Here is a 26,270-nt window from a genome sequence, read left to right as displayed (position 1 = left end):
CCCCCGCCAGGAATGATCCCTGAGTGCAGAGCCAGGAGTATGCCCTGAGCATAACCTGGTGTGGCTTAAAAATAATAAAATGTTCTGTTTTAGAGGCTCTAGGGGGGAAGTTGTTTCCTTAACTTTTCCAGCTGCTGGGGGCTGCCCCCACTTCCTCCCTTGCGGCTACATCACTAGGAACAGTCCCCTCCTTGCCTCTCTCTTATAGGGACCCTGATATACTCAGTATATGGTCCGCCTGGATAATGCAGGACACTATTCCCATCTCCAGATTTTCTACTTAAGCACATTGTCCAAGGGGCTCTTGTCACATGAAAGGCTATCCAGGGGCTTAGCTGGGGGTTTGGATATGTATGTGAAATTAGAGAGGAACTGTGGGCTTCGAAAGGACTGGGAAACTTCTGCAGAAGGATAGGAATTGTGGGAATATCAAAGAAGTGAGTCTCAGTAGTATTCACCTGAGTTTCTATGAGAAAGTCCGAAGAATGCAATTTTCTCATGCATGGCGGGGAAAAGAGTTTTCTCTATGTGTATCTATTCTGTATTTGATGCATTAAAAAGGGGGGGAAGGTGGAAAAAACTGCCTAGAACTAGTCTATCTAGATGTAGACTGGGGTAGCTGGGGGGATGAGTATCTGTCCGGGACAGCGAAGACGAGCTTCAGTTTCACCCTGGGTGAGATGCACACAGGAGTTTTGGCTGTGGAACCCACACATGCAAGATACCTGTAACAGCATTCGGGGATTTGCCACCCAGGCACCCCAAGCGGCGCCTTCTGAGGACGACGCGGCGCGACACCAGGTGGCCGTATTCGGTATAGACGAGGCGCGTGAGAAATCTACATGTAACAACCAGGAATGGTTACATGAATATCAACATGTAACAACCGGGAATGGTTACACGAATATCAACATGTAGCAATTACTACATGAATATCAACGTATGACAATTAGGAATGGTTACACGAGTATCAACATGTAACAACCAGGAATGGTTACACGAAAATCAACATATAGCAACCAGTAATTCTCCTTTCCTTTCCGGTTCCTGTTCCGACCATAGAGATTGCTACCTACCTAAGAGCACTGTAGCTCCGAGTTCAAGGGAAATTAAAGTCTGTACTGAGAAGGACGGACAAGACCGGGCCGCTGTCGGGCATGCGCAGAACTCCGAAGGCGGGGCTTGCGGGGCGTCACATCTCGTCATTAGACTAATAGAGGGTAAGTGAAAAGCGCTGCGGACGGAGGTAGCGTGGCCGAGTGGTCTAAGGCGCTGGATTTAGGCTCCAGTCATTTCGATGGCGTGGGTTCGAATCCCACCGCTGCCACACCGTCCGCAGTCTTATTTTTACTTTTCAGTATTCTGTTCTCTCTCTTTTTTTTTTTTTTGCCTCCGCTTAGTGAAAATACGAAATGAGGAGAGAACTGAGGAGCAAGAAACGGCAGCGCGGGCGCTCTCTCTCCTCGTCCTAATATGCGAACCTGCCCATCCCGCCGCCAAACTTCTATTTCCAGAAATACCGAGGAAAGTTCCAAATAGACGTTAGAAACAGCCGTCTTTCTTTACTGTCTCCTCCTTTTCTTCTCCTTCCTCCTCCTCCTTCGTTTTTCCTTTTTCTCTCTCTCGCTCTTTTTTTTTTTTTTTTTTTAAGGTTTCAAGGTTTATTTCTACAGATCGTGCAGAATGGCAACGCCTCCACCGACTGCAGCCTGGGCCCTGCAGTAGTAAGAAGCCTGTGCTGGGGGCTGGGGGTGGAGCGCACGCTGAGAGAGACGCCCAAGGAGAGTCCGGGAAAATGGGGTGTCGGGCGGGGCAGCACCCCCGGCAGCCACAGTGCGTGCACTCGGTGATCTGGCCCACTTCCAGGTGCTCTGGGGGATCCAGCAACTGCAGCGGGTTTAAGGATTGATGCCTTCCATTGGTCCACCACCTAGTAGGAATCCAGGCTTGGTTTGGGGGTGGGGATGGAGTTCATTCATTCATTCATTCATTCAACAACTTTATTAATGGCTACCGTGAACCAGAGAACAAGTTTGTCCCCGGGAAGAACTGTCTCCATACCAGAATTGTCTGCACACCAGGGATTAGCCCCTTGTTGTTTCCTTCACTGCATCCGCAAGGAGCTTCACTTGGTGCATCTTGCAGATGCAGCCCAGGCTCAGTTGCACAGTGTCATTTAGCTAGACTTGACCTGGAGGGATTTCCCGGGTGTTGGTCAGGCAGGAAAATTCCAGGAAGAAGCAAGACTGGCACATGGAGCATCCTGGAGGCCAAGGAAAGCCCCAGAAGCTGTGAAGGTGATTCTGGGAGGCTGGGTAGAAAGAAGAAGTGGACTGGAGAGCAAGATATGAGTTACGCAAAGAGGGGTCACACCTCATAACACTTGGGAGCTACTACACCTAGCTTAGTGCTTGGGGGACTGTGGGGTGCCAAGACCCGAACCCAGACCTCCTACATGTAAGGCCTGACTCCAGCCCCTCAAACTCTTGCTGACCCTGAGTCATCTTTCTAACTCTCCAGTGGACTCAATTTTTCTCTTGGGCAGCGACCACCCCCTTTTTCATCAAGTGAATATACTTTAGTGTTTCTTGCATGCACAGGGTTTAGCTATTCTGCTTTCAGTGCCTCCAGGAAGAAATGAGAAAAATCTAGAAATCAAAATAACGTGTCTTCTGCTTTTCAAAAGTTGAGGTTTGGCAATAGACAGACTATGTGATATGTACAGCAAGAATCTGTTTTTCCTGTCTTGAGTACACTTTTCTGAAGGTTGGTAGAGAAAGGAATGTCCAGAAAGAAAGAGGTAAGTTTAAATGTGTGTTACTGGGAAGAAAGGGAACCAGGGACAGCCAGTCCTGAGTGACTCAGATTGGTGAAGCTCCAGATTCCTAAAGTCCACTTACCAACAGCCTCGCAGGGCCAGGGTGCAGGATAAGCCATCGTACAGCAGGTAAGGCATTTGCCTTGCACGTAGCTGACCCCAATTTGATCCCTGGCAGCGTATGGTCCTCTGAGCCTGCCAGGAGGGTCCCTGAGTGCAGAGCCAGGAGTAGGCCCTGAATACTGCTGGGTGTGCCCCCCCACCCCCTACAAAAGTGTCTTTTTGTGGGCCGGAGTGATAGCACAGTGGGTAGGGTGTTTGCCTTGCACGCAGCTGACCCAGGTTCAATTCCCAGCTTCCCATATGGTCCCCTGAGCACCGCCAGGAGTAGTTCCTGAGTGCAGAGCCAGGAGTAAACCCTGAGCACTTAGCATTGCGGGGTGTGACCCACAAAGCAAAAAAAAAAAAGTATCTTTTTTTTTTTTTTAGTAGATAAACCCAGCAGGCTTGTTGGAGGGGAGCTAATGGCCGCTTCAGCTCTTTTTTCCTCTTCACCGCAGGTCTCCTTCCACTTCTGGATTTCTTCTCACATGTCTGTCCTGCTTAGGCCATGAGCGTTGAACAGCACCTCCAAATTATCCCAGTCACAGAGCAGTAAACCCCACTCTCCTTCACTCTTTGATGTTAGATACAAGTCTAGTTTCCTCATCTATAAACTGTGAATAATAACCCCCCCAGTAGAGTGGCCCTGATGGTTAAATAAGACCACACAGAGTTTTTTTTTTTTTTAAAAAAAAAAAAACTTTCAAACTAGCAAGGGTTAAGCAGACATCAAGGAGTATTATCTTACAAAATTATATACATCCAGAAAGGAATATGCTTTTCAGCTGCTTTCACAAAAGTTTTTTGTTTAGTAGATACCCCCAGCGGTGGGGGGCGGGTTGGAGGAGAGCTAATGGCCACTTTAGCTCTGCTTAACTAACACTTTGCCCCTTCACCACAGGCTTCCTTCTGCTTCTGGTTTTCTTCTCAGACAGAACCCATGGTTTGATCACACACACACACACGGATGCATTTACACAGACTCTGGTACCCACAACCAAGATGACGAAGAGATGTTTGTGTGGCTAGATTAAGAAATTTCATGTTTAAACATGAAAGATTATGGGGATCATCACCGCTCCTTCATTGCATATAGAAACGGAACTAAATCGTAAGCATGTTTATTCTATGATAACTAAGCTCTAACTCTTCCCCCTTATAACTATATTGGTACATTTTCAAAATGTCCACGTCCTTTAAATATTTTTCTTTTTCTTCTTTGGCTTAGTCTTTTAAGCCCGTGTTCTCCCTGGCACACAATATTCCTTTCTTCCCGTCTTTTTAAGTAAATTTCTTTCAATAAAAACGATTTTTAAAAAATAAATACATGTTTTTTCTTTTTTCACGTACGCTGCTGATACCAAAACCTGTGATTACTATGCTCAGTCATACAAAAATGTACACATCTGAAACCCCAAAAGAGCCAGACAGGGCTGGGCAGAAGACGGTTTCTCAACCTTAGCAGCAGTACACTGGGAGATCACTCGTAAATGAGCTACTCCACAACATATAACTCTCCTAGAATGGGCCTAACCCCAAATCCCGAGACAGTTGAAGTCCTTCCAGGTAAACTCGGAAAATCCTCCGCAAAGGTCCTAGCGGCCACGCACTACAGCTGGAAGCAGCTCAGGAAGGGGCGTGGCCTGATTATGGAAAAGAGGGGGCGGGGCCGGGCTCAGAGGGCGGAGCAAAATCGATCCCGGAAGGAGAGTCCAAAGGGGAGACTGATGCTACAGAGAGAGGCGAAAGCAGAATAGGGGAGATAGAGGATGAGAAGGCACAGAAGAGGGGCGGAGCACGCTGTGAGGCCAGTTACTGTCAAAAGCCGAGGGCGAAACTAGAGGCAAGACCAGGAAGTGAGGGCGGGGCAGGGGCGGGGCCGGAGTCTGACCAAGACGGCGGGACGGGGGCGGGGCCAGACCGGGGCGGAGCCTGGCCGGGGGCGGGACCTATCGCAGGAAGCAGGGCGCGGGGGCGGGGCCTAGCCCGGGACAGCGGGGCAGGGCGGGGCCAAGGGGCGAGCCGGAACCCGCGGGCAGGGGCAGAGACTGACACGTGGAAGTGCGGTCCGGGGCTACGGCCAGGAGACGGCCGGCTGCAGGTCTAGGAAGTGCAGGGCCAGGGCGAGCAGGCCCAGGAGCAGCAGCACCCCGAGCAGCAGCAGCAGGAGCGTCCGCGCCGTGGAGCCGCGGCGCCGCTCGTGCGTGGATTGCACGTAGCGCTCCACCACCTCTGCGAAGCTGAACCGGTCAGGCTCGTAGCCGAGCTGGGTCCGGGCCTTGGCGATCCGGAAGGTGTGCGTCACGGCCACGCTGCACACCTGCGGGGAGAGGCGGGGCAGCGAGGGGCGCGCGGGCCCTCGGTCCCGAGAGCGATCGGAGAAGCCGGTGCTGGGGCTTGCTCCTGAGATCCCTTGCCACGAACAATCACCCTTCTGTCTTCTCCGGGCTCCTTCAGGAGGCTCCCAGGACATCCCGACTGCATCTGTCGACCTTCTAACTCCCAGCCCCCACCCCTGCAGTCCCCTTTCAGAGCCTAGCAGAGGGATGGAGCCTGGGCGGCCGCGGACATTTTGCAATAGCCGCCTGGTGGCCTGGTGCGTCTCCGGGGTGGGGCTTCAGAACGCGCTTCAGCCTTTGCTCCAGATCTAGCCAGGCCAGACAAGCTCACGCAAGCTTGAGCCAGTGCCGATGAAGAGAAACACTCAATTTGGCAGAAGGAATTGCTTTGCAGAGTCTCCTCACCTCTCCCGTGGCCCAGGGGCGCACATGCTTCAAGTCCAATTCCAGAACTCACTTTGAACACTGCTCCAGCTAAATCTTTTCTAGGTCTAATCCCTCTGAGTCCTCTGAAATGGGATTACCACGAGCAACTCTTTAATTGTTTGCAAGGAAAGATCAGAAAGGTGTAGTGACCTTCCCTGGGTCACACAGCAGAGCCCCTCTATTCCCTACTATTGCCCGACTGGGAATAACTCCCCACCCCCACCCAGATGCTTCTCTCCCTTTCTTGTTCTTCAGCTAGGCCCTGGGCAGGGGGACACTACTTCCGTGATATCAAGGCAGACTCTGGGGCCCGGCCCTGGTCTTGCATGCTTGTGGGAAGAAAAGAGATCAGTTCTGGACCCTTTCAGCCTCAGCTAGTAAAATCAGGGCTTCATGGGATACCTCTGTAAACAGGGTAAACAGGGTCCTGGTACACAGTATTCTCAGATTTCAGGCTTAGTTGCCACCTCCTCCGGAAGTCTAACTTCCTCAGAGCTGGTTTATATGTTCCTTTTGTGTGCCTTGAAGTGTCTCACTATTTCCCCCAGTGTAGACCTTACCACAGTGTGCTGAATTCAAATTCTAACCAAAGACGATCAAACTCTTACTAGACGGCTGGTTGACATGTCTCAGACTGGTCAGCAGATGGCGCCAGAGCACACAAGGCCCAGAAACTTCCCTAACTACCTGGAGGTCCTTGGCTGAATTTACCACCGCAGGAGGAGAGGGAAGGGGGCGGGTGATTCCTGAAGCATTTCACGAACTAGAAGCTGGAAACCATTTCGACCTGGCCTGGGTGACAGTCCCAGCTCTGCTGCTGGAGTGAATGATCACGTGAGGGCAGGTTATGTCTCACCCTTGCACCTTCTCTGTAAATGGGGCTTACGGGAAGGTATGAAGTTTAGAGGAAAGGGAAGGAGACAGCGCCTGGCATCTGGTCCCCACTCAGCACACGCTTACCTTTGTCATCCTCCTTCTTCGGCTGGCCCAGCTGGCCCAGAGGACAGAGCAGAGGACACGGCTGCTCGCTGAGTCAGAGCGCCCTGAGCTGGGAGTGGGAAGCCATTCCCGGACTCGCGTGGCCTCGGACCAGCCCTAACTCGTGTTTCTCATCATGAAATAATATTATAGTAATTTTGCTTTTCCCCAATGAGCAGGGCATCAGGATCACGTGAGAGAGTAGAGAAGGATTCGGCTCATACCCCCAGACACCACCTGCTGCACCCCTGCAGCCACAGGCCTCTTCCTTGCTGGACACGTACATACGAACATATGGCATATACACCTTCCACTGTATGTTCCAATAGAGAACCACTTCCTCATCCCTGGTGAGGAATACTCTCTAGGGTATTAGGTCCTAATACCTAATACCTAATAGGCAATACCTATTAGGAAGTAGGTAGTAGGTACTCAACACATTATTATGCTGATTCTCTTTGGGGGCCATATCTAGCAGTGCCCAGATATGACCCAAAAATACGCCTGGCTCTACACTCAGGAATTACTCCTGGTGGTGCACAAGGGACGAAATACTGTACTGCCATTCTGGCCCCAATATATACTTTTATTTTTTGGGGGGGTCACACCTGGCGATGCTCAGGGGTTACTCCTGGCTTGGCAATCAGGAATTACTCCTGGCAGTGTTCAGGGGACTATATGGGATGCCAAGGATCAAACCCAGGTCAGCCGCATGCAAGGCAGATGCCCTACCTGCTGCACTCTTGCTCCTGCCCCGTACTTTTTATTCATGAGTGGGAGCTGCCTGTCTAGTTCTAGCAGGCGGTGTGTGTGTGTGTGTGTGTGTGTGTGTGTGTGTGTGTGTGTGTGTGTGTGTGCATGTGTGTGTGTTGGAAGAATTGGCAGCTGGATAGTCTTCTCGAGAAATATGACTTTGGCACATGGATTCTTTTCAGCTGAGGTCTATCCTGGCCTGCAGCCTTTGTGGGAGACTGCCCGCCTAACTGTGGAAAAGAATGGAAGTTCAGGGTATTATCTGGAATGAGGAATGTTTTTGAGAGGGGCAGCATGCCCGGTGGTGTTCTGGGGCTACTCTTGGTACAGAGATGGGGGGTTCCTTCTGGAGGTGCTAGAGACGGACTCTGGGGTTCCTGCAGGCAGAGTATGAGCTCCAGCCCTCTGAGCCATTTCTAGCCCCACAGAATCCAGATTTTTTTTCTTTTTTGAGTCACACCCAGCAATACTCAGGGGTTATTCCTGGCTCTGCACTCAGGAATTAACTCCTGGCGGTGCTTGGGGGACCATATAGGATGCTGGGGATTAAACCTGGGTCAGCCACATGCAAGGCAAATGCCCTCCCCGCTGTACTGTCACTCCGCTCCCCCCAAATCCAGATTTTTATCAGAACGTTTTTTCTACTGAAGAAACCCATGTCCATGGCAGAGCAAATATCTGACTGCAGAGAATCTTTTCTGTCTCATTTGTGATACCCCCTTAAAGCCCCAGGACCCCCCACTCCATTTCTTGACACGCACTCATTCTGCCCCATTTGCTTTACAACCCATGCCCACAAGGTTCTCCACTGACACGTAGTTCAATGTGTTCTTCCCTTCTACTAATGTGGTGATGAACTGATTCCCCAGCCAGCCAGAGAAAGGAGGTGGATTTCTTCTCCACCCTACACAGTGTTGGTGGGAAGTGGCTTTCAAAACCATTGAAGGTTGCAGAACCTGCCAGTTCTAGGTCAGCTGGGGAGATCAGCTACCATGAATGAAACGATGAGAAAGAGGGACAGTGTCGTAGGAGCAGGGCTGGTCTTGGGGAATGGTCTTGGGGGCGGACAGATCGTCTTGGGAGAAGAAGTACAGTCTTGGGGTAGAAAGAATAATCTTGAGGGGAGGAGGGAAGATCTTGGGGTAGGAGGGATGACCTTGGGAGGAGAGGGATGATCTTCCGAGGGGAGGGAAGGTTTTGGGGGAGGAGCAATGGTCTTAGGGGAGGAGGGATGTTCTTGGGAGAGGAGGAAAGGTCTTGGGGGAGGAGGGATGATCTTCGGGGAAGAGGAGTGATCTTGGGAGAGGAGGGAAAGTCCTGGGGGAGGAGCAACGGTCTTGGGGGAGGAGGAACAATCTTGGAGGAGGAGGAATGATCTTGAAGGGAAGAGGGAAGATCTTGGGGACGAGGGATGGTCTTGGGGGGAAAGGGATTATCTTCAGGGAGGAGAAGGATGGTCTTTGGGGAGGAGGGGTGATCTTGGGAGAGGAGGGAAGTCCTGGGGGAGGAGCAACGGTCTTGATGGAGGAGGAATGATCTTGAGGGGAGGGGGAAGATCTTGGGGAAGGAGGGATGATCTTGGGGGGAAAGGGATGATCTTCGGGGAGGAGGGATGATCTTGGGAGAGGAGGGAAGGTCTTGGGGGAGGAGGGACTGTCTTGAAGCCCTTCCCTTGAGAAGCCTAAGCACACGCCCAGAGGTCAGGTTGACTCTCCAGGATCTAGCTCAAGATTCGGATCCACCTGGAAGGTTCCAAGACCCCAGACCAGCTTCCAGATACAGGGACTGAGGATGAGGGGTGGCAGCAGTGCAGGGGTGGGGGGAGGGCCAGGAAGGCAGGGGAGGGGCAGCAGAGCCTGGCCCACAGCAGATAGCTTACCTCACTCCGGGTGAGCAGTGGCGGGAGGCTGAAGAGGGGTCTCAGGGCCAGGTGCAGACCCTCCATCAGGGTGGCTGAGGGGAAAGAGGGCCAGTGACGACTGCTGTCACCATCGGAGCTGTGGGGAGCCGTCCCCAGAGTCCTGCCTCAGTCGCGCCAGTTCCTGCAGAAGCTCCTTGTTTGACCAGCCCCTCGATGCTCCGATGCTCCGGAACTGGTCCAAGGAGTGGCTGAGGCATTTGCATATTGTATTTGCTTTGGGGCGGGGACTCCCTAACAGGGCACAGGGGCCTGGGGAGACTCCACCAGGCTGTGCAGGTCTATTCATTCAGTGCTGGAACCCGGAGATGCTGGGAACCACCAGGGGCTACACTGGCTCACGGGGCATTCTCCTTTTGTTACGCGGAGCCAGCCTGGGGTCTCATGCATGCATGACAAAAAGCCCACTGGGATACACCCCCATCCTGCTCTAGCCCTGCACTGGGGAATGAGATGATGTGATACCTGGGCCCCAATTTGTGTTTGAACCCCATTTGAGTCCTGCAGTCCTGGGGGCCGCAGGTCCTCCTGGAACCACATGGTGACCGCTGATCCGGCCCTCTGAGCTGTCTCCCCACCCAGGGGTTTCACAGACACGCCCCTTTCCTTACCTGTCAGGTAGACCCAGGACGTAGGCACCTGCAGCCAGGGCTGGCTGTACCCCAGCTTCTCAAACTGTAAAGAGATGTGGCCTGAGATGAGAACAGGCCCTTGGGGTCAAGTTCCCTGGACCCCGAGGGAACACCAGGTGAATTTTTTTTTTCTTTTTGGGTTACACCCGGCGTTGCACAGTTGTTACTCCTGGCTCTGCACTCAGGAATCACTCCTGGTGGTGCTCAGGGGACCATATGGGGTGCTGGGAATCGAACCAAGGTCGGCCGCATGCAAGGCAAATGCCCTACCCGCTGTGCTATGCTTCCAGCCCCACCAGGTGAGAATTCTTCCTCCCTCTATCTTTCCTGCACCCAGAAACCCCACAGGAAAACATCAGCTCTGAGGAGCCTGACTGGGTAGGCGCTTGCCGTGCACGTGACCTACCAGGGTTCAACCCCCAGCACCCCAAATGGTCCCCTGAGCCTCACCAGGCATGATCTCTGCATGCAGAGCCAGGAGTGAGTCCTGAGTACAGCCAGGTTTGGCCCCCAAACAAAAATCAGCTCTGGGGGCAGGAGAGACAGTACAGGGATTACGGCCCAGGCTTGGATGCAGCCGACCCTGATTCGATCCCCGGCACTGCATGATCCCTGATCATCACCAGGTGGATCCCTGGAGGGTACCAGGTGGATTCCTCCAAGCACTGCTAGGGTGGCCTCGGTGATGCCTAGCACCCGGGGCAGGCCACACCATCTCCTCGAGACTCAGACCCCCTCAGCACCACTTGGGGTCCCCCCCTCCCCACAAAAAAATCAGCTTTGAGGCTGTGGAGATGGTTCCAAGGGCTGGAGCACACACGCATTGCCTCCGGGCACGTACCAGTGGGGCCATCCACTCAAAGAGGTTGACGCTCTCCCCGTCATTGATGTAGTATGCCTGTCCACTCTGAGGGGGGACACAGGAAGAGAGGGACAGTCAGGCACGAGCTCCCTTTCCCATGGCCCCAGCAGCTGCCCAGTCCTTCTGTTCTCTGGAACAGCTACTGGAGAGTGCCCAGCAGTCCCGAGCCCTGGGGACAGACCTAGGAATCCCTTTGACTTCTGGGCTGCCACCCCAACTAGCTGTGTGACCTTGAAGAACTCACTTAACGTCTCTGAATCTCTATTTCCTTATGGGAGACACTGGGAAGGGCGCAGCATTGCTCCCTCTTGGACTGCATTTGTGCAGATCAAGACAATGAATGAATGGTCCATGCAAAGCACCGGGCATCCATTGACCACTGCTGGGGGCACCCACCCCAGCAAAATCCCACAGGGTCACTGCGAGGAGACACCCTCCCTGTCCACCCCGCTGCCCTGCGCCCCACTTCCCCTCCTGCACCTGGGGAAAGGCTGGGTGTGAGGCAGAGAGGAGCAGGGGGACTGGCACGGCGGGGGACAGCCCGGCTGGAGGGGTGGGGGGGGACGGGCACGGTGGGGGTGGAGGGCAGCCCCGCTGGAGACTCACGGCCACGTGGGCCTTGGCGGCCGTCAGCGCCTCGGCCGCCAGCACGTGCGCGCGCACCAGGTTCTGCACGTGGACCCAGTTCATGCGAGTCCCGCGGTCCCCGAATCGGAACAGGAAGAGCCTCTTCTTGATGTGGCCCTGCGGGAGGGGTGGGATGGGGCGGGGGGCGGGGGGAAGCGTGAACAGGGATCCGAGTCTGCCGTGGCCTGAGCAACCCCTGCAAAGGCGCCCGCCCCCACAGCCCTGCCCACCCGGGCATCTCTCTCTCCCAACTGGGCTGAGGCGCTGGGTTGTGGTTGGGGGAGGGGGTTTGGGAGACCCTCCTGTGTGGGGGTCTCAGAGCTTTCGGTGGGGGACCCGCCACCAAGCCCCAGAATGCAGACCCCAGAGCGACCTCCTTCCAGTATCACCGCCCCTCACCTCTCAGGCGGGCTCTGCGTCTGCCTTCGAGACCCCCTGCTCAGAAACTGCAGAGACCCTCACTCCTCTGCTGCACAGCCGGTGCCGCGGGACCCAGGGGCTGCCCCCACTGGATGCCTTGGACTCTGGGGCGAAGTGACCAGCTCCCGCAGCTCAGGGTCTGGTCAGCTCTAGCCTCCGCCCGGGTTGGGGGGGGGACTCCTTGCAACCACCCTCTTCTGTGGATTCTTGCCTTTCCCACCCCACTGGGCTCCCTGACCCACTGCTCCCTCCCTCTCCCCCATCTTGGCTTTTTTTTCTCCTTTGCCTCGACCTCCCTGGTCAATTCTGGCCCTTTCCAAAAGGCAACAGAGACCACTTCCTCCAGAAGCCCTCCTGACTTCCCCAGCCAGGTCCTCCCTGGAGGGTGCTCAGCTTCTCCTTTGTCCGTCTTCTCTGCGTATGTACTCTGGGGCAGTGGTGTCCATCCCCTGGTTAGCCTGGGAGAAATCTGAGCACGGAGTCAAAGGCCATTTGAGTCCTGCAGTGCTCAGGGGTCACTCCCGGCTCTGTTCTCGGGGCTGACTCCCGGCTCTGTGCTTGGGGCTGACTCCTGGCTCTGTGCCCAGGACTCACTCCTGGCTCTGTGCTCAGGGCTCATTCCGGGCTCTGAACTCAGGACTCACTCCTGGCTCTGTGCTCAGGGCTGACTCCTGACTCTGTGCTCGGGGCTCACTCCTGGCTCTGTGCTCAGGGCTCATTTCTGACTCTATGCTCAGGGTCACTTCTGGCTCTGTGCTCAGAGGTCACTCCTGGCTCTGTGCTCGGGGTTGACTCCCAGCTCTGTGCTCGGGGTTGACTCCCAGCTCTGTGCTCGGGGCTGACTCCGGGCTCTGAGCTCAGGACTCACTCCTGGCTGTGCTCACTCTGGTTGTGTTCAGAGTGAATTCAGACCATATGGAGTGCTGGGGAGTGAACCCGGGTGCAGTGTCGGGAGTGTGCAAGACCAACACCCTCCCTGCTGTGCTACTGCTGGCCCCTGGAGAGACCTTTTGTGCAGGAGATCCGTCTGGCCCCAGTGAGTCTCACTGGAGGGGGCCTATGAGCCCTTCTGCTTCCTGGGGTCACAGTTCCGTGTCTCTGGAGGTGAATTCCCTGAATCCCCACCACCAGTCCAGTGCCCACTCATAGCTGTTTCAGGGGGCAGAAGAGGGCAGGGAAGGTGGCCTAGCCCGCCCCAGGACCCCAGGTTCACATTGCTGCCCCAGTTCAGGCGCTGACAGTGGTCGGAAGGCCCCATCTGCAGGTACCTGGGCCCGGACAACTTACCGCCACCCGGGGCAGGTGCCTTTGCTCCTCAGGACCGTAAATCCCGGGGGGCCGGAGTACACACGTGCGCAGAGTGCCTCCTCCTAGGGCACAGGAGAGCGTGCTCAGCGGGGGCAGGCCTTCGGGTTCCTTTAGGCCGGGCACTGGTTCCTTTAGGCCTCTCCACTAGTCATTCAACACACACAGGGCAGCGCACTCCCGCCTCCTCTGTGCCCTGCGAGGGAGACTGCGGAGGGGCCCGGATGCCCAAGAAGCGCCTGGCTTTCGGGATGCTCACAGGCCAGCGAGAGGGGCCAGGACTGCGGTGGGCATGCACAGGGCCCTGTGAGGGTTTGCTGGGCCCGTGACTTGCTGTAGCGGAAGTGGAAGCCGCTGCATGAGGCTCCGGATCTCTTGGTGGACATGGTTGGTCCTTCTGAACATCCCCTGCCCGAAAAGGGAGCCAGGGCAAACAGAGAGATAAAGGGGACCCCAGCTAGGCAGAGGGACTGTCATCACGCACGCAGCGGAAGAGCAAGGACAGGAGGAGACGGGGGAGGGGAAGGCAGCAACAGACCAGGCTGGCTGGGGTGGCAGGGGGCCACCGCGTGCCAGCCTCAGACCTCACCCTTACATGGAAGGCGTGAGCTCGACCGGGACTGAGGAGGGACAGGACCAGCCACCGGATATGGAGGCGAGCGGGCAGCGAAGGCCCAGGAGTGGGAAGTTACACATGGGTAAAGAGACAGACCACCCGCCTGCATGGTGCATTTGGAGCTTTGGTTGGGTGCAAATCTTTCCTACCACACTTAAGGACTCAGGTGCTGGGGGTGGGTGGGAAGTGGAAAAGGTTCCCCATTTCCATGGTGACCTGGCTCATGTGACTCCTCCTGTACCCCAGGGGCCTGTTGTGCCATTTTGATGATGTCCCCTGCCCCCCCCCCCATCCTCTCATTTTCCTGATGACTAGATGAGAACTAAGACAGCTCTCAGCGAGGTCCTGCTGTGTGCCCAGCTCCAGGATGCTCCAATTTTGGGTTGTGCCACACCTAATGGTGCTGACTCCTGGCTCTGTGCTCAGGGATCGCTCCTGGTGATCCTGGGGGGACTCTGTGAGGTGCTGGGATCTGAATCAGGGCTTGCATCATGCAAGGCAAGTGAGTGTCTTCAGCCCTGGACAATCTCTCTGGCACCTAAATCTGCATTTTCCCCTCAAGGCGACCCTTGGTGATAGTAATAATCGAGGCCACACCCAGCGGTGCTCAGGGCTTCATCCTGGCTCTGCGCTCCGGGATCACTCCTGGAAGGGTCAGGAAACCCCATCTGGTGCTAGGGATTGAACCGGGTGGATGTGTGCCAGACACAAGCTGTGCTCTTTTCAGCCACATCCCTGCATTACGGCTGGAAGCTCTCAAGGATGCACTTTTCCCAGAACACCTGGCCCCGTGGTGCAGGGCTGAGACCTGGGTGTCCAGACGTGGTGGGAGCAGACCCACTTCCAGACCAGCAAGGGAGAAAGGGAAAGACCGGTGCGGGTTCCACAAGAGCCAGGGGTGGGGGAGGGGTGGCGTTCCCCAAACTCTCACTGCTCTGTGTCAACAGAGTCCCTTGTGCCACAGCAGAACTCATCCAGGGTTTCCAAATCTTTGCCAAGGGGAGCCACTGGTGAGAGGGATGAGCTAGCCGGCTTGGGTGAGTCTGGGGTACAGATCGCCACATGCATGTGTGTTTCACTCAACCCTTAAAACCATGAAAGGCAGGAAAGCACAATGGGGAGGACATGGGTCTTGCCTGAGGCCAACCCAAGCTCAGTCACCAGCACCCCATGTGGAGCCCCACCAGGAGGGATCCCTGAGCACAGGAATAAGGCAGGAGTAAGACCTGGGCACAGCTGGGAGTGACTCACTGCCCACCCCCTTCCACACACCCATGAGGGTACAGCTGCACAAACGGGTCTGGGCGCCGGCCCTTCCCTGCTGATTGCAGACAGAACCTCAGGAATGGGCCTTAGGTGCAGGAGTGGAATCACCCAGCGTGACTGAGGCTGGACTCCTGGAAGGAGGGTGTCAGGTGAGCCTGCCAACACACAGCCCGCAGCTTATTTTAAACCCAGGTCACCTGGGCATGGGGCGGGGGGGTGGTCAGATTGCAGCTGAGGTTGGCTGGCGGAGCACGGGGCAGTCACGTCACAGGGGGGCCAGGCCTAGGGTATCCATGACTCTGCTGACCACGGAAAGCTGGGGATTCTGGCATAAATAATTCTCAGCAAGAGGATTAGGTATCTGGGCTGCAGGCTACGGGGGCCAGTGGCCGGGAGGACCCAGGTAGAGAGAGAATCTTGCTGCACGGGGTTAGCCCTCTGGGAAAACCCAGCAGAATGGTCCCACAGAGGTCAAGGTCAGGTGTGGAAACAACCCCCATCCTTTCCCCACTTCGGGCCCCAACACCCCCAGCTCTGAGAGATGGAGCAGGATGGAGCCAGGCCAGGAACCTGCTTAGCGCTGGCTACAGCGCCACCTGCTGGATCATCCAGGATCTGGTGTTAGAGGCTCCGAGTTTCAACTAGGAGCCGGGAGCCGAGACAGCCAACCTCTCAGCCGCCTCTCTCCCCTGAAACTGAGATTCTTTGGGGGTGGGTGGTGGGAACTTCCAGGTGGTTCATACAAGGGCCTGAGGCCATGGTGCTGCTCGGTCTTTAGTGCTCGGGGATCAGGAGTCTCACCGGGCTGGGTGCCCGCTAGGATGGCTCTGATCCCTGTGCTATCTCCCAGGCCCTGTGTTTTCTTAGTCGTGGCTACTGCCACTGATAGCATTATGGTGGGGACCGCGGGATGCAGAGAAGAGCACACTGCTAGGGATCAAACCCGGGGCATCACGTAGGCAGGGCACGGGTTCTACCCCTTAAAACACACCCCCACCCTCTGCCAGGGCATCCTGATTTTCAGTAGCTCTTGACTTCTAATCCACATGGCTCCTGGCTTTAGACAAAGAGGGAAACCAAATGTTTGGACGGGGGTGGGGTGAGGGGGGTTGGCAATAATCTGGATAGCAAGGAATTTCTCTAGACAGATTATGGATTTGGAAAACAAGATCCACCTAAGGTTCTTGCCTCCTATGATGCCATGAAGTTACTGAGATTTTTGTATATAAACTAGAGGGGTGGGGGGGGGGGCAGGGGAGTCCTTTAGGAAACACTTGATAAATGGAGACTATCTATTTAAAAAGTCAGTGTGCATTTTTTGTGAGGTGGAGGTCCACACCTGGTGGACTTGGTTTGGGGAACCACATGGATGCTGAGGATCAAACCTGGGCTGGCCGCATGCAAGGCAAGAGCCTTACTAGCTGTATCACTCTGTTCATTCCCCTCCCCCACAAAAAGACCCAGAGAGCATTTTATTCCCATAGAAGTATCGCCCTCAGATAAAGAAACTCAGCCTGGGGGCTGGGGGTGGGGGGAGCAATAGTACAGGGGGTAGGGCACTTGCTCTGCATGCTGCCACTCTGGGTTTGATCTTCAGCATCCCCTACGGTCCCCTGAGCTCCGCCAGGAGTGATTCCTGAGTGCAGAGCCAGGAGGAACCCCGGAGCATCGCCCAGTGTGACCCAAAAACAAAACAAAAGAAAAATGAAACTCATTCTGGGATGGGAGAGGACACAGCTCAAGCTCACATGGAGAGAACTCAAAGGGCTGGAGCAACTGGCATGTGGGCCAGAGTCAACCTCTGGAGTGTCGCATCACCCTCAAGCATCTCCGGAAGTGACCCTTGAGCACGGAGTGTAGGGTAGCCCCGAGTACCATACGGTGTGGTCCAAAACAAACAGAAACGACAAAAACAAAACAACACAGAGCCTCACTGGGATGGAGCTAGGCTTGGCTCTCACTTCTCCCCAGTGCCTGCACATGCCCTTAGCTCTGGGGTCTCCCGGCTGTCCAGAGTCACTTTCTCTCAGACCAGGGACGCTGGACAGCAGCAAGGTCACTTTTTCTGGGAGTTACTGACAGGGAAGCCTTCGAGCCCTGACTTGGCCCTTTCAAAGAGCTCTTCCTAACGCTACGCTCCTGATGCAGTGCTCTTTCAGCAAGAAGAGCCCCCCTGGATTCACTCCTACTGGCAGAGAAGTGAGCCAGCCTGGGGTCCTAGAGAGGCTTGTGGGGTCTGAGGAGGCATCTCACATGGGAAGCCTGGTTCCATCCCCGGCACCACTGAGCACTGCAAGATGAGCCTCCAACAAGCAAACAAAGAGATCTGAGAGCAGACCCGATGGCCTCGTCCTTCTGCCCACGACGCATGCCCTGGACCCTGCTCTTGGCTGAATGTGGGCCTGTCCCATGGGAGGCAGCCCCACTGGCTAATGGGGAGACGGACACGTTGCGAGGCCCCAGGGGGCGCTCGTGTATGCGGACTCACCAGGGAGCGGCGTTCCATTGGCCATGAGGGTCAGCTGGTCAGCAATGGCCTTGGTGCGGGAGTAGTGGTCCATGTGCTGGGGGGACAGTGCGGCAGGGCCCTGGGGTCAGCACACGGGCCAGTCCTGCCCGCACACTCTGCCCCTTTGCTTTGGGCCGCAAAGACTTTGGATTCTGGGGACGCCCAAGAGGCAGAACTGCAGGGCGCCCCCTGTACCTCCTGCCCCTTGGGGTGGGTCCCTGGAAGAGAGGGGCAGAGGCAGAACCCAGGCCCCAGCACGCAGGGATGGAGACCAGCATGTGCAGATGGGCTAGTCAGGGGGACACATCTCGGGCCCTTCAGCCCCCACGTGTTTTCTCTCCTGCCCATGATAGCCCACAGGGACAGTGCGGTCAGGTCCAGATGAAGCTGGCTGGGGGGAACTGAGGTCCTGGGTGGAAAATGGCTCCACTGACCTGATGCCAGCGCCCCTCCCCCAGCCCCCGCCCTCCAGCCCCAGGAGCTGTCTGGGAGTCACCTGGGTTGTGAGGTTGGTGCCACCCACCCTGCCCTCCCCTGGCACCTTCTCCAGTGGGAAGTATGGCACTGAGTCCTCATCGCCCTGCTCGATGGGCTTCCCGCCGAAGGCCACGTTGACTGTGCTGGTGTAGACGAGTCGTGGAACTCGGCGGCGGACACAGACTGCAGGGAGGGAGTGCACACCCACCCGTCCGCACGGCACACACAGTGCAGGCACGCATGGTCACACACAGGCACACACATGCCCACAGGCACACACATGCACACAACAGGCATGCATGGTCACACAGGCACACACATGCACACAACAGCCATGCATGGTCACACGGGTACCACACATGCACACAACAGACATGCATGGTCACACACAGGCGCCACACATGCACACAACACAGTCATGCATGGTCACACACAGGTACCACATATGCACACAACAGGCATGCATGATCACACATAGGCACACACACATGCAAATAACATAGACATGCATGATCACACACAGGCACCACACATACACAAAACAGGCAGGCATGGTCACATACAGGTATGCACACATGCACACACAACAAAGGCATGCATGATCACACACAGGCACAAACACATAACACAAACATACAATATAGGTACAGACAACACATATATGCATAAGCACACAGACATGCACACATGCCCAAACAACATAGGTGCACACAAAACACAGGCACACACACGGGATTATTGTGAGCAGGTTGCTGGCTGTGGAGGTACCCACGGTGCTTCCTCAGGCAAATCCACTGGCCTTGACACAGTTTCCCCCCTGCCCTGTTCCCCATCCCCCTGTCCCCCGCATCCCAGCCCAGCCCCTCCCTGAGCAAGCTGCTCTGGAGCGAAGGACAGATGGGCAGGCCTCCCCACCTTCCCTCCTCCTCAAAGAGACTGTGCCCTGAGCTTCTTAGCCAGCAATGGGTCGGATAAAAGTCTCAAAGGAAACACACTGAGAGTCAGAGAAACACGGGTGCAGGACATGCCCAGAGGGCCCCAGAGGGTTCTTCCTTCTGTGCAATCAGCAACTTTCCAGACCCCCAACCTCTATGTGCAAATCCTGTCCCCTGGGTCTCCGGGCTCTGAGGCAGTCCATGAGGGGCCAGGCAGGAGACACTGCCCCAGGTAGAGCTGGGGGTGGGGGGTGGTTTCTCCTGGGCCCGTTTTCATGAGTCCAGTCGGTGGCAGAGAGGGGAGGCAAGCAGGAAACACACAGCAGGTCACACTCGGCTCCGTGCCTACCATCGATCACTAGCTTGGTGCCGCCGACATTTATGGACTCAATCTGCTCTTTCTGTAGCTAAAAGACAAGAGCAAGGTGGCAAAGTCACAGTTCAAAGGTCACAGCCCCTCCGCAGGTCTGTCAGCTGCCAAGGCCGCCTTTGGTGGGTGTTGAACCACCAGCTCGCAGGCGCTGGAGCTGCAGCTCTGCCCTCGATCCTGATCCCGGAGCCAGGGAGAACAGCACACCCGTCTGACTTGGTCTGGAAAGGGAGGCAGGGCCTGACGGTGATGGGCGGGATGAAGGACGACCCCTCAGGAGGACGGGCCACCGCAGCACCCCCTACCGAGGGTCTGAGGTATGGAAAACAGACGCAACCACACCGCCCAGGTCTGGGAGGCAGAGCTAGGTAAGGCCTTTGCATCTCGCTGGAACAGGGGTTTTCCTTTGATTTGGTTTGGGGGCCACTCCCAGCGGCACTCAGGGCTTACTCCTGGTTCTGCACTCAGGAATGACTCTTGGTGATGCTTGGGGGACCATATGGGATGGAACCTGGATCAGTTGCATGCAAGGCAAGCACCCTACCCTCTGTACTAACTATCTCTGCAGCCCCAAGCAGGGGGGTTTATATTGACTTTTCAATTCTATTTATTCAGTTTTCTTCTTGGGTGGGGAGAAACTTCCCGAGCATCGCCATGCAGGCCTGGGGCCCTTCCTGGTGATTCTCAGCCTTCTAGGCCACTGGTCCAGATTGAGGGCTGGAGGACACGGTGCTGCTCAGGCTCATGGGGCCAGGGGTTACCCCAGCAGTGCTGGGGGCCTCCACACTGCATGTGCCGATGCCCGGGGAACCATGTGGTCTTGGGGAACAAACCAGGCTTGGCCGCATGCAAGGGAAGTAAACTTGTTCTACCTCTTTGGCCCCCAACTGTATATTTTCCTTATTGTATTTGTTTTTTAGCCACACCTGATGGTGCTCAGGGATCATCCTGGCAGAGCTTGGGGAACTGTATGTGGCGCCGGGAATTAAACCAAGGTTGACTTCATGCAACGCAAATGCCCTACCCATTAGTCCACTGGCTCCATGTTTGTCATTGTTTAATACAATGGTGCGTATTGCCAGCGTCCACACTCAGATGTGGTTAACACAAATTGGTGTCAATATTTTTCCCCCATCACACTTGAATGCAGTTAACACAAATTGTAGCACTGGCATCAATTTTTTTTCCTCTCCCCATTTGGTGGTGCTCAGGGCTCACTCCTATCTCTGTGCTGCGCTTGGCAGAGCTTGGGAGACCATCCGGGGTCTGGGGTGCAGAGCAAGCACTCTACCCGCTTGTAGTATTTCTCCAGCCATTGGTGTCAGTGTGTTAATAGGTTTGCGATCACAAGGCCGAAAACAATTCCAGCAGTGCCAAAGGGCACATGCTTCTAACTCGACATCGTCTCATCTGTCTCCCACCCCTAGCTGAGCCCTACCCAAGGCAACCTCTGCTACCAGTTTCTTTCTTCCCTCTCTCCCTCCCTCCCTCCCTTCCTCCCTCCCCCCCTCCCTCCCTCCCTCCCTCCCTTCTTTCCTTTCCTCTTTCCTTTGCTTTTTGGGTCACATCTGGCAATGTTCAGGGGTTACTCCTGGCTTTGCACTCAGGAATGACTCCTGGCAGTGCTCAGGGGACCCTAGGGGATAGGGATATCGAACCCAGGTGAGCACATGCAAGGCAAATGTCTTCCCATTGTACTATCACTCCTGCCCAGTTTCTTGAGCTCAGCATTTCTGAGCTAATCTATGTCACTAGCACATAGCTGTGGATGAGAATATCAGCGCCGTTTTTTGAAAGAGGGGGCACCTCCCAAGTAGTGCTGGAGTCCCAGAGCCCCACTGGTAATTCTTGGCCAACTGTGCCACTGGTTCAGTGCACGGCCTGACAACGTGGAGCTGTCGGGTCTGCAGAGCTGGGGATACCTGCCCCCCCCCCCCCCCACAGCAGTGCTGGGGTTCCCCAGTGCTATGCCTGGTGATGTTGGGGGTGGTGCAGGGAACTGAACCCTGGCTGAACACGTGCCGGGCCTGTGCTCTGACCACCATGTTACCTCTCAACTCTCCTCTCCTTTTTTTTCCCCCCTTAACAGGGTCACACCCAGCAGTGCTCTGGGGGCCAGGTGGTGGCAGAGGTTGGACTGGCGGAGTCAGGTACCGGATGGAGCTCCTGGGTCTTGCCCAGCCTTTAAAACAACAGCACCAGCAAGAGGATACCAGACTCGGAGCACCTGGGAAGTGACCCTGCGTGAGCTCACGCGTTTGATAGCTGCTCGGAAGGTCCCTGTGTGGCGTCACCACCATTTCCTCACACGGTCCTGAGTCTGACGGGCATCACTGAGTTCCTGCATTTTGCTGTCATAAACACTGCTGCAGTGTTTAAACAGGCAGGAGCAACTTCCGGGGCCCACGGTGCGCATGTGCGAGACAGGGCACAAACGCTAGAGGAAACAGGCTTGGGGACGCTCCGTCTAGAGAGACGGAGCAAGTTCAGGTCCAAGGGATGGAAATGGAGACCGGAAGGAGTCCAAGTCCTTCCTGGAGTCAGTGAAGAAGAATAAAGGCTGAGAGGTGGCAGAACCAGCGGGGAGGACACGTATAGCCTTACATGTAGCTGACCCAGGTTTGATCCCGGGCACTGCCATGTAGTCCCCTGAGTCCCACCAGGAGTGATCCTGAGCTGAGAGCCAGAAGACAGCCCTGAGCAGTAACAGGTGTGGCCCACAAACCAGTAATATAATGACAATCAAGGTTTGGTGTGGCCGGAGAGATAGCACAGCAGGTAGGGCATTTGCCTTGCACGTGGCCAACCTGGGTTCAATCTCCAGCATCCCTTATGGACCACACCCCCAAGCCTGCCAAGAATAATTCCTGAGTTCAGAGCCAGGAGTAACCCCTGAATATTGCCGGGTGTGACCCAAAAAAAATCACTGTATCACTGTATCACTGTCATCCCATTGATCATCAAATTACTCGAGTGGACTTCAGTAATGTCTCTATTCCTCCCAGCCCTGAGATTTTAGCCACCTCTTCTTACTCGTCTTTTCCCAACATTGGAGGCTCTTTCAGGGTCAGGGGAATGAGACTAATAATAATAATAATTATAATAAAGGCTTGGACATGAAGGGGTGTGGTGGGCAGAGCCATGACCTGAACCCCACTGTCCCCTGCATGAGAAGACTTACCTTCTCAGCCCCAGACATGCCATAGGACGCCACATGGAAGACACAGTCCACCCCCTCAAAGGCGCGGTACAGGGCTTCTTCATCCCGTACATCGGCCTGAAACAGAAGGCGGAGGCAACTCATGGCGGTTTGAGTTCTGCCCAGTCCCACAGTTGGTCCCTGACCCACCTGGGCTAAGCACCTGAAGGCTCAAGAGAGGTTATGAGGCAGGATTTACTACCATTACGGCTCCCTTGAGGTCGTCAACCTCAGATCACACGTTTAACAGTGGTCCCAATAAGCTATGCGACAGAGCCCAGGGATAAAGTCATCTGTGCCTTTTGGGTCTGGGTGACTACACTTGATGATGTTGGCACATACGAGATTACCTACTGACACGTTTTGCTAAGCATAAGCCTAGCTTGGGCTGGAGAGATAGCATGGCAGCTAAGGCACTTGCCTTGTATGCGGCTGACCCAGGTTCAGTCCCTGGCATCCCATATGGTTCTCTGAGTACCGCCAGGAACAATTTCTGATTGCAGAGCCAGGAATAGCTCCTGAGCATCACCAGGTGTATGCCCCTCCCCCCCAAAAAACCCCAAAAAAACAAAGACAAAAAAAGTAAGCCTGTCTTTGGTGGCTTACAATCGTATCTGATTCTACTCAGTGTCCCCATCATCACCGTCGCTATGATCACAACATCACCATTATCATCATCCCCATCATCACTACCTACAGTCACTATCATCACTATCATCATTTTATTACCACCAGCATCACTGTTATCATCACCATCACATTATCAGCAGCAGCAGCAGCAGCACTGTCACCATCTTGTCACTGTCTTCACTTATCCCTGCCATCAGCAGCAGCAGCATCACTGTCACCATCATCACAACCATCCCCTGTGTCACCAACATCATCACAACCATCCCCAACTGCCATTATCACAACCATCCCCACTGTCAGCAACATCATCACAACCATCCTTACTGCCACTATCATCACAACCTTTCCCACTGTCACCACCAACATCATCACAACCATCCCCACTGTCACCACTATCATCACAACCATCCCCACGGTCATCACCATCATAATAACCATCCCCACCGTCACCACCAACATCATCACAACCATCCCCACTGTCACCACTATCATAATCATAACCATCCCCACTGTCACCACCATCATCACAACCATCCCCACTGTCACCACCATCATAATAACAACCATCCCCACTGTCACTATCATCATCACAACCATTTCTACTGTCACCATCATCACAACTATCTCCACTGTCACCACCAACATCATCACAACCATCTCCACTGTCACCACCAACATCATCAGAACCATCTCCACTGTCACCATCATCACAACCATCCCCACTGTCACCAACACATCACAACCATCCCCACGGTCATCACCATCATAATCACAACCTTCCCCACTGTCACTATCATCATCACAACCATTTCTACTGTCACCATCATCACAACTATCTCCACTGTCACCACCAACATCACCACAACCATCCCCACTGTCACCACCATCACCACAACCATCCCCACTGTCACCATCATCATCACAACTATCCCCACTGTCACCATCATCATAACCATCCCCACTGTCAACATCATCATCACCACTGGCCTCGGGTCTGGCTCTCTGTCACAGGGCTTTGCTCATTGTTTTCTGTGGCTGACCTCACCAACCCATCCAGGAGGTGACTGTGGAGCCTGTGTCACTAGTGTCCTCTCATTATGTATAAGTCTCAGAGAGGTGGCGCCTGTGGCCACAAATGCCCACATAAGACACAACAGACCCAGAGGAGGTGCTTAAAACACTCTGATGCCTTGAACCCGTGTTCTTCAGCGCCATTCAACTAGGTCCACACGAGACTCCGCCTCCTGGCCTCTGCCAAGCCCCTGGTCACTGCACCTGGATGAACTCAGTCCCTGGAGCCAGCTCCCACTGGGGTCTGCGCAAGTCAAGCAGGATGACGGAAGCGCCACTCCTGGCCAGGCTGGTGCCCAGGCTGAAGCCCAGGTAGCCTCCTCCCCCGGTCACCAGGACCTTCTGCCGAGGGGCCTGTCGCGGTGTGCTCTGAGCTTTCTGCTGTGCCGGAGCTGTCGTTGGCTCGCTAGGTTTGGGCCCGGTCCCTGCTGCTGGCCCAGGCAATGGCGCAGCTCTGGGCTCAGCGACGGACCCAGCTCCTGGCGTGGCTGCCAGACCTGGTGCAGGTTTGGGACCAGCACCAGCCCCTGGGCTGGATCCAGACAGCGCAGCCGAGCGGGACTCGGGGCCTGCAGCGGGGCTCGGCTTCGGTGCTGGATTAGACTCGGGCCTCGGGCCAGGCACCGCCGCAGATCCTGATCCAGTACCCGAAGTTGAAGCAGTCCCTGGGTCAGGACCAAGAGTCACGGCCGGGCCTGGCACAGGTGCTGCCTTGGGGCTGGTGCCCGGAGGCTTCCCCCAGGCCTGGCAGACCGAGCAGCTCTTCTCGTCCTGTCCTGCACCTTTGCAGGCCTCAGCGGTGGGGCCTGTTGGGCTGGGCTTCATCTTCTACCGAGCCATGCAGATTCACGAACTGGCCGCCTGTGGAGAAAACAGAAGAAAAGAACTGTCCACAGCAGTGCCCCTGGAACTCTTTTTTTTTTCTTTCTATTTTTGGCTTTTTGGGTCACACCTGGTGATGCTCAGGGGTTACTCCTGGCTTTGCACTCAGGAATTATTCCTGGTGGTGCCGGGGACCATATGGGATGGTGGGAATCGAACCCAGGTCAGCCACGTGCAAGGCAAACGCCCTACCCCCTGTGCTATCACTCCAGCCCCACCCCTGAAACTCTTTCCACTTATGACCCCTTTTTGCTGAGACTTGGAACCTGGGGGGAGACCAGTCAGAAACTTCTAGATTCCTAACACTGATTCTGAATTTAATCGGTGGGGGGAGGGAGAGTATAGGGCTCCACCTCCCTTACTCCCGGAGGAGCTCGGGGACCATACGGGATGTCGGGGATCAAACCGGGGTCAGCTGTGTGCCAGGCAAGCACCTTATCTGCTCTACTCTCTCGCCAGCCCTGGAGTTAACTTCTGGTCACTGCCTGTTCAGAAACCGTTTACTATTGCCAAACTTCTTACACCAGCCTTCTTCAATAAGGTGACACCACATGGTATCTCGACCCACAGTTTAAGGAGCTAGATCCTGGGGCTGGAGCAACAGCACAGCGGGTACGGCATTTGTCTTGCACACGGTCGACCTGGGGTCCATTTTCTGCATCCCATAGGGGCCCCTGAGCACTGCCAGGAGTAATTCCTGAGTGCAGAGCCAGGAGGAACCCCTATGCATCAGCGGGTGTGACCCAAAAAGAAAAAAAAAAAAAGCTTGATCCTAACTAAGTTCCTCCTTGGTTTGGTTTTGATCCTAAGTTCCTCCCTGGTTTGGTTTTTCTTTTCCCTTCTACTTTCTGATAAACTTTTTATAAAAGAAAAAAATGCAGCAGCATCAGTTTGATCCTCACATGTGTCTGCAACTCAGGAACTGTTCCCTCCGGTCAGGGCCGTGGGAACTCCGGGCAGGAGACCGAGAGCCCGAGTTTCCAGAAAAACTGTCCCTCTAAATCTCAGAACGACCAGGGGACTGTTGGGCCCTGGATTTTATAGCTGGGGAAACTGAGGCTCAAAATCACAGTGTATGGCTGAGATTTACCCCAAACATTCCCAATTTCTGGATCAGTCTCTACACAGCCCTGGG

The 26,270-nt window shown here is 55.1% G+C and overlaps 2 protein-coding genes and 1 non-coding gene across 3 annotated transcripts in view; 1 reads left to right on the top strand and 2 right to left on the bottom strand.

The window, feature by feature from the left end:
- POLR3E (RNA polymerase III subunit E) overlaps window positions 1–26,270 on the bottom strand; it is a 282,521-nt gene that overhangs the window by 89,630 nt on the left and 166,621 nt on the right. The gene's annotated exons all lie outside the window — the stretch shown is intronic.
- On the top strand, window positions 1,246–1,327 carry TRNAL-UAG (transfer RNA leucine (anticodon UAG)). Its single transcript has one exon. It is a non-coding gene; the product is annotated as a tRNA-Leu (tRNA).
- On the bottom strand, window positions 4,995–25,078 carry SDR42E2 (short chain dehydrogenase/reductase family 42E, member 2). The gene is made up of 12 exons (XM_056138809.1): window positions 24,901–25,078; window positions 24,458–24,684; window positions 22,535–22,630; window positions 19,333–19,390; window positions 18,113–18,231; window positions 17,551–17,626; window positions 13,163–13,245; window positions 11,435–11,572; window positions 10,808–10,873; window positions 9,946–10,009; window positions 9,296–9,369; window positions 4,995–5,240 (listed from the first exon to the last, which is right to left on the bottom strand). The coding sequence occupies exons 1-12, from the start codon at window positions 25,076–25,078 to the stop codon at window positions 4,995–4,997; spliced, it is 1,425 nt and encodes a 474-aa protein (XP_055994784.1).

This window comes from Sorex fumeus, unplaced genomic scaffold (genome assembly GCF_029834395.1).
Source record: "Sorex fumeus unplaced genomic scaffold, SorFum_2.1 ptg000130l, whole genome shotgun sequence".
NCBI lineage: Eukaryota > Metazoa > Chordata > Mammalia > Eulipotyphla > Soricidae > Sorex > Sorex fumeus.
Note: the sequence above shows the minus strand (reverse complement) of the source record. Positions and strands in the feature narration are given on the sequence as shown.